At 48.8% G+C, this 7500-nt stretch overlaps 1 protein-coding gene across 4 annotated transcripts in view; it reads right to left on the reverse strand.

Annotated features, from left to right (window-relative positions):
• The window catches only part of pak1 (p21 protein (Cdc42/Rac)-activated kinase 1), a 27025-nt gene that overhangs the window by 5205 nt on the left and 14320 nt on the right, over window positions 1-7500 (reverse strand). The window contains exons 1-7 of one of the 4 annotated variants that reach the window (XM_076146423.1): window positions 7043-7154; window positions 5903-6119; window positions 5463-5557; window positions 4345-4492; window positions 4190-4227; window positions 1852-1965; window positions 1196-1427 (exon numbers count right to left, since the gene is read on the reverse strand). In XM_076146423.1, the coding sequence (XP_076002538.1) occupies window positions 1196-1427; window positions 1852-1965; window positions 4190-4227; window positions 4345-4492; window positions 5463-5557; window positions 5903-6095 (820 nt within the window). In that variant the 5' untranslated portion in view covers window positions 6096-6119; window positions 7043-7154. Of the gene's footprint in view, window positions 1-1195; window positions 1428-1851; window positions 1966-4189; window positions 4228-4344; window positions 4493-5462; window positions 5558-5902; window positions 6123-7042; window positions 7155-7500 lie in introns of those variants that run through there. The other 3 variants (XM_076146422.1, XM_076146425.1, XM_076146424.1) reach the window with 3 other exon arrangements.

Genomic DNA, 7500 nt, shown 5'->3' on the forward strand with positions numbered 1-7500 from the left:
AGAAACAGAGGAAGGAAAAGAAGGAAAGATAAACTGAAAAACACCTCAACAGAATAACAAACAGAAGAAACAAACAAACAAAGAGAGAGAGAAAGGAAGAACAAGGGAGAGAGAGAGACAGGGAGAGAGAGAGACAGGCAGGAGGAGGGTCGAGTATGTGGTTGAGCTGTCCACACTGGGAGAGATTGAAGGACTCTGTCACTGCAGCAGAGATGATGGACAGAGAGAGACGAGAGGACGACCAATCACACGTGAGGGTTGGACAGTAAAGGGGCGGGGACAGTGGATATCTGCTCTGTCAGCTGGGAGGAGAGGGACAGACAGTATCCTTGTCTTACCAGCAGAGGGCGACCTGAGCACATCTGGACAGGCGAGGGGGCGATTTAAACAAATATACAAACTTTAAATTAGGACATCAGCACATTTCAGAGAGGGGAATCATCTAACACAGGCTTTTATTCTGACACTGTGGGCGTCTGACTGGGCGATCAGGAGTGTTACTGGGATGGTTTTCAAAATAAAAGCCTTTAATTACAGAGGCTTGTGTTCAAACCTGGTGCACTTTCATACATAAAGAAAAGTTTAAAAATGACAATTATAGTGAAATTTGTCCAAAACAATCGGGTTTAAATGTCTTTAACTTATTTTGTCAATCGCTGCAGCAAAAGTTTATCTCTTCATGGAAATTTCTAGAATGTTACACAACTGCTGTCAAACCAAAAAGAACCTACAGACTGTGTGTGTGTGTGTGTGTGTGCATGTGCGTAGCTGGCATTTGTCTTGCACACGTTCACATCTGGCTCATGTTAACAGTTCATGTCAGAGAGCTTCATAAATGGAAAGACTCTCAGTTTGTAATATTGGATCCTCACCACTGAGGAAAGATCAGATTTTCATTTGTGTGGTTTCGTTTCTGAGGAAATGCTGCTGGCTGCGTCTGTGAGCGATGTGGCTGCATGTTAAACAGGATCAGACCCAACTGTAACATCATCCTGCTTCTCTCTTTATTAAAGACTTCTTCTACAGGAAGATGAAGAGTTTACCTTCGTCACAAACTGTTATTCATTATACTGACAGGGCCAACATGTCATTAAGAATAAAACCAGGATCCAGATTCCCAGGCTTCAGTCCGATCTGTGTGTGTGTGTGTGTGTGTGTGTGTGTGTGTGTGTGTGTGTGTGTGTGTGACCCTTACGTAGTTTCTCCAGGATCTCCTCGTCGGACATCTTCTTCTTCCTGGTTTTGTCCTGGGGTCGAGGCAGGGACGGCCCGGGGGCGGGGCTTGCGCTAGGTGGGCTGCTGGGCGCGCCCTCTGCTGGAGGGGCGGGGACGGGGGCGGCAGCGGCCGTCGGGGGGGAGATGGGCGAGGTCGCTGCATCTTTGGTGGAAGGAGGGGGGAGGGGCTCGATGACTGAGCGGGTGTAAATCTGTGAGAGAGAGAGAGAGAGAGAAAGACAAACAGTATTACTTTGACTGTTATACTGCTATTCAAACACACCAAACACACATGATGTTATTGTCAACACTTGTGGAGATAATGTTTAATGTCTTCCTATAGTTTCAGTACATATGCATTGCGTGTCTGTGTGTGAGTGAAAGTAGAGGATAACCCATTGTTAACTGCAGTTCACCCAGCAGCCACTAGAGGCTGCTCAAAGAAAACTGTCAGTACTAAAGTGAAGAGCGAGAACTCAACATTTGGTTTCAAAACATGTAGTAAATAATCTTTAGAACATGAAACCTACTTCTTATATTATGAGTCAATAAAGTCACTTTGTTACTTTGTAGCAATATTAGAATGCTGTGTTTCTGGATGTGTTGCTATGTGCGCATGTGTGACTGATTACTTACTGATTTCGTGTGTTCAGGTCGGGGTGCGATCACCGGCGGGGGCTCCGCCTCATCTTCATCATCGTCCTCAGAAACTGTTGCTATGGCGGGGGTCTCCGACACGGCCTTGGAGCTCTGCAGGGCGTCGGCGAAAGAGAGAGGGCGGGGCTTCAGTGACATCATCCTCACCTGAGCCAATAGCGACACTAGAACCATCATCGCTTCATTCCGATGTTTCGTCTACCAAACTTTATCTTCCATCACTTTCCTGTGCCTCTTCCTCGCCCTTTCTTTCACCACCTGTCTTCCCCTCTTCCAGCATCTCTTCACCTCCTTCCTCTCTCCTCTCCTCATTTCTCTCCGTGTCTGAGTGCTCTGCCCATCTCTGCTTTCTAAACGTCACTAGCTACTCTTCCTCCTCTACGTCCGTCTCTTCCTCTCTCCCGGTCTGATAGTGTCTGACTAGGCGGGCGGCCAAGCTGCAGAGCGAGGGAAGAGAGGGAAAAGTTGCTGATTCACAATGCAGAGAGGGAGGGGTGGAGAGAGAGAGCGAGCGAGAGAGAGAGAGAGAGGTGGAGTTAGAGAGAGAGAGCGGGAGAGAGAGGTGGAGAGAGAGAGAGAGAGGTGGAGAAAGAGAGAGAGGTGGAGAGAGAGAGAGAGAGGTGGAGAGAGAGAGAGAGATAGAGAGAGAGAGAGAGAGACAGAGAGAGGAGACGGAGAGAGACAGAGAGCGAGAGAGGGAGAGAGGGAGACAGACAGACAGACAGACAGACAGACAGACAGACAGAAAGCAAGAGAGACAGAGAGGGAGAGAGAGAGAGAGAGAGAGAGAAAGAAAGAGAGACAGAGACAGAAAGTGAGAGAGACAGAGAGGGAGAGAGAGAGACAGAGCAAGAGAGACACAGTGAGAGAGAGCGAGAGAGAGACAGACAGAGAGCAAGACAGACAGAGAGCAAGACAGACTGAGACCGAGAGAGAGAGAGAGAGAGAGAGAGAGAGAGAGAGAGAGAGAGAGAGAGAGAGAGAGAGAGAGAGAGAGAGAGAGAGAGAGAGAGATATGCTGTCATGGCGTCTCTACCACAAAGTTTCACTTTCTCTTCTTCTCACCATCACAGTTTTGGTTCAGAAACTCTAATCCTCTCTGAATGAATGAAGTCGTTCCATCAGAGCTGCTGGTGACAGAGATCCGATCACAATGGGAGTCTGATCACACACACAGATCGGATAGCGACCCCATCACAATGAGCGTCCTGCTTTCATTTACACCTCGCCTTCACATGTGACCTCATTACCCAGATAAGGTAACCGGAGAGCGAGGACAGGCGGTGGAGCGGCTCCATGTCCCTCTAGAGTCCAACTCTCAAGTACCCACGCTGTCCTGCACCAACCAGACTTCACCTTTACCTCCAGTCAGCAGAGGTGTAGTAGAACCAAACACAGCACCTCGTCTTGACCTCTGACCTCTAATAACCAAACAACCACAAACAGGGACGGACACAAAACTAATAAGACCACCAAAGCTGCAAAACAATTTGAGAGTACAACACGTCCACTTGTCCACTCTGCTCTCTCTCTCTCTCTCTCTCTCTCTCTTATCTCCCCCATCAGTGTCTCTCACCCTTTGCTCTGCCTCCTTATCTCCTCCTGGTCTCACAGACTTAATTGTCCTTTAACATTATCTCTCACATTTCCCCTCTTGTAGTTTCTGCCCTTTCACTTTTCTTTCCCAAAACTTTCACAGAACCTCAGAGAAATGGAAGAATCCCAGCTGAGAGTGAGAACAGACGGTCACTTCAGAGGCCTTTCAAGGTTTTCCCGGAACTCTGGGAAGACTGTCAGGAATTCTGGGGCTTTCCTTAGTTTAGCGTGAAGGTAGTTTCCATGTTGGTAAGCAGAAGTGTTGCCTGTGAGCTGAGACTCCAGGGCAGACAGACAGACAGACAGACAGACAGACAGAGCCTAACTCTCACACCAGACCCAACAGCAGCAGCTTCCCTTCCAGGCTTCCACAGTAAACAGATCAGCTGAGGAGGCGTGAGGCAGTCCCGTCTGTTTATGCAGATGAGGAGTTTTAAAATAGCCTCTCAAAGGATTCTACCCACAAGGCCGTGCAGAGAAACCTTCAAAGAAATGGAACCAGACTACAGAAACATAATTAAAGATCAGAGTCATTGTTGCGGCTCTGACTTCCATGAGCTCGGCGTGACTCGTGGCCCGCAGGGAACCGGAACAAAGGAACGTTCTGAAGGAGTGGTGCCGTTCCCCCTCTGGGAGCAGCTTCGCATTTTGGTGCCAACTTTGAGTTTGAGCGTTTGTTCAGGATTCATTGTTGGAAAAGATGAAACGGAAAGATTCTTACTGTGGTGGCAGAGGAGCTGTAGGCGTCGGCATTCTTATCTGGAGAGGAGAGGGAGGGAAATATGAAAACAGCTCATGAAAGCCCCAGCAGAAGGCAGATATCTGTGTGTGTGTGTGTGTGTGTGTGTGTGTGTGTGTGTGTGTGTGTGTGTGTACCTGTGAAGCTCATGTACTTCTGGCTGTTGGCCGTCTCTTTGGAGTCGTAGAACTTTAAGACGTCAAGGACGGCCTGAGGATTCTTCTTCTGCTCGAGTTTGGTGATGTTGGACGTCTGCAGGAGCCGAGCCCACTGCTCCGGCATGCCCTGCACACACACACACACACACACAAACACACACACACACACACACACACACACACAGTCAGTTTATCCGACATTAAGGAACCTGTTGCTTCAGATGGGAGGATCTATATACTGTTTGCAAGTCAATATGTATTCCAGCCTTTGTGCAAAACTAGGCTAAACACACACACACACACACACACGCACACACACGCACACACGCACACACGCACACACGCACACACACGCAAGCACGCACACACATCCTAACGAGGCAGTGTTATGTGTGAGACAGTGAAGTAGGTCACATCTCCCTGGTTGTGTCCGTCTCAGGGCGTCACTCCTGACTTCCTGCTCCATCACGCCATCGGCTCCTCGTCACACACACACACACACACACACACACACACACACACACACACACACACACACACACTCACGTCTCTCTCTGTTTGTCATTCCGGTTGTCGCGTCTTTGCTTCTGACTCATAACTCCGGGAAAATGTAAATAAAGTCTGCAGCAAATTTAGAGCGTGAAGCGTTCAAAGCCCAGAGATGTGAGACGGTGGAACAGGAGCCACGTTTACACACACACACGAGCATGCAGGGCCCGGTGATGCTGTTTGATGTCGCGCACACACACATGCACACACACGCACGCACGCACACACACTTCAAAGCGGTCGGCGAGGCGGATCAAGAGAGAGGGATAACAAGGCCTCTCTGTCTGATGGCACCATTTAACTGGTTCATTTGGTGAGAGAGAGAAAGACAGAGGGAGGTAGTGTGTGTGTGTGTGTGTGTGTGTGTGTGTGTGTGTTACCTTAAATTACATAAACCATGAAAACACTCTCTCTTACTGTATGTGTGCACCCACATTAAAAAATGAACACCAGCGCTTTGACAAAACAATAAAAGACATAATTACAACACACACACACACACACACACACACACACTGACACACACACACTGACACACACACACTTACAGTAAACTCCCCGGTGACAGCGTCGAAGCCCACATGGATGGTGTGTTCAAAGTCAGACGGCAGAGAAATCTCCGGACGCTCCTTCTTCTTATAGGCTGAGGGAGGAAAAAAGGTCAAAGGTCAGAGTCAGGCTGCACTGACACACATTTCACACCTCTGCAAGTCTGTCTGCCTGCCTGTCTGTCCCTGTTTAATTACTCTCACGCTCCATCAGACAGCAGAAGCAGCTGTCAGGGTCAAAGGTCAGGGTTAAGTGTTGACCTTTAATTAGGACAGCTGCCAGCAAAGGAAAGGAACAGACAATGAGCTGGAGATGATACCACAGCCAAGTCAGCAAAGTGTGTGTGTGTGTGTGAGCTGGAGGATGTTTCTCTTCCTCAATCACACAGATTATCAGTGTGTGTGTGTGTGTGTGTGTGTGTAAGGTGCTGAGTCCTCACTCTTGTCGCCTCCTCCGGTCAGGATGAATCTGATGGAGCGGTCTTTCTTCTTCTTGTCCTCGGGGTTGGGTGGGAGGGGCTTGGAGCCGTGGTTGATGGGGGCGGGGTCTTTGCTGCAGGAGCCGATCATGGTGCTGGTGTTCCTCATGGGCGGGGCTGGGGGCTTGTCCTCGACCTCGCCATTATCAGACATGTTCAGCTAGGCTGCAGACGGACGCTGCTGGACAACACACACACACACACACACACACACACACACACACACACACACACACACACAAGCACACACACATACACACACACTGTCAGGCAGAGAAACAGAGTATCTATGGGTAGAGGCTCATTAGCTGCAGCGCTCTGTCAGGCTGCTCTGTGTGTCTGAGTCATAATCTGGTTGAACAGCACGAGGGGTTAATGATTCATCGATTATTAATCATTAAGAAGCAAAACTATCAACGAGGCAAAATGAGGACGATGTGTTGAGTAGGAGGTTTAGAACATGAACACACACACACACACACACACAAAGATACACACCTACACACAGACGCACACTGTAACACAACCTGCTCTCCTACTGCACACACTTCCGCAGAGACGGTGCCATCAAAGACACACACTGGCCCACACATATACACAAAAAAACACGCCTACAAACACACAGTAACACAACCTGCCCCGCTACTGCACACACTCCCAAAGAGTCGGCGCCATCAAACACACACACAAACACACAAAAATACACACACACACACACACAGAGTAACACAACCTGCTCTGCAACTGCACACACTCCCGCAGAGTCGATGCCATCAAACACCCACACACACACACACACACACACACACACACACACACACACACACACACACACACACACACACACACACACACACACACACACACACACACAGTTTGTTTCCATGAGTATTACAAAATACAATCACATACTGAGGTTGAATCCTGCTGTGGTTGCCAGATCGGCTAAAAAGCAGCAGAAATGAAGAGAAACTGACAACACAGAGAACTAAACAGGAACAATGAGGAATACAGAAGAAGAATCAACAGGTTAACCAATAAAGACAGAGATCAATACGGCCTCGCTCCCCTCCATATGCCAGCTGGCAGCTCCTTCCTCACCTCAGCAGAGACACACACTCATCTTCACCGCTGAACTGTGACACTCTCTCACACACACACACCTCAGAGGGCTGAACGCTGGAGCAGAGAGTGAGACTGTTTCCCGACTGGCCTTTTGACCAACCCTGACACACACACACCCCGCCCCTCCCGCACATGCTGACGCCTCAGTGTGATGTCACAGGTGAGTCACATGAGGAAATACAGAGCAAACACACACACACACACAGATTATTAAAAAGTGTCACAGGGAAAAAAACACACACACACACAATAACAAACAGTGTATTGAGTGTGGGTGAGTTACCTGCCATTCAAATGTCTGAGTAATCCAACACTCTTTCTCACACTCACACACACACACACACACATCAGTAAAAAGGTGGTGTGTGTCTGTGACGAACACTGGGCACACACACTTCACAGGGAAGTGCTGCTGCTTTGTTGTCTGTTAAGCT

This window comes from Genypterus blacodes, unplaced genomic scaffold (genome assembly GCF_046128005.1).
Source record: "Genypterus blacodes isolate CSIRO-AG114 ecotype Tasmania unplaced genomic scaffold, CSIRO-AGI_Gbla_v1 ptg000032l_1, whole genome shotgun sequence".
NCBI classification, from domain to species: Eukaryota; Metazoa; Chordata; class Actinopteri; order Ophidiiformes; family Ophidiidae; genus Genypterus; species Genypterus blacodes.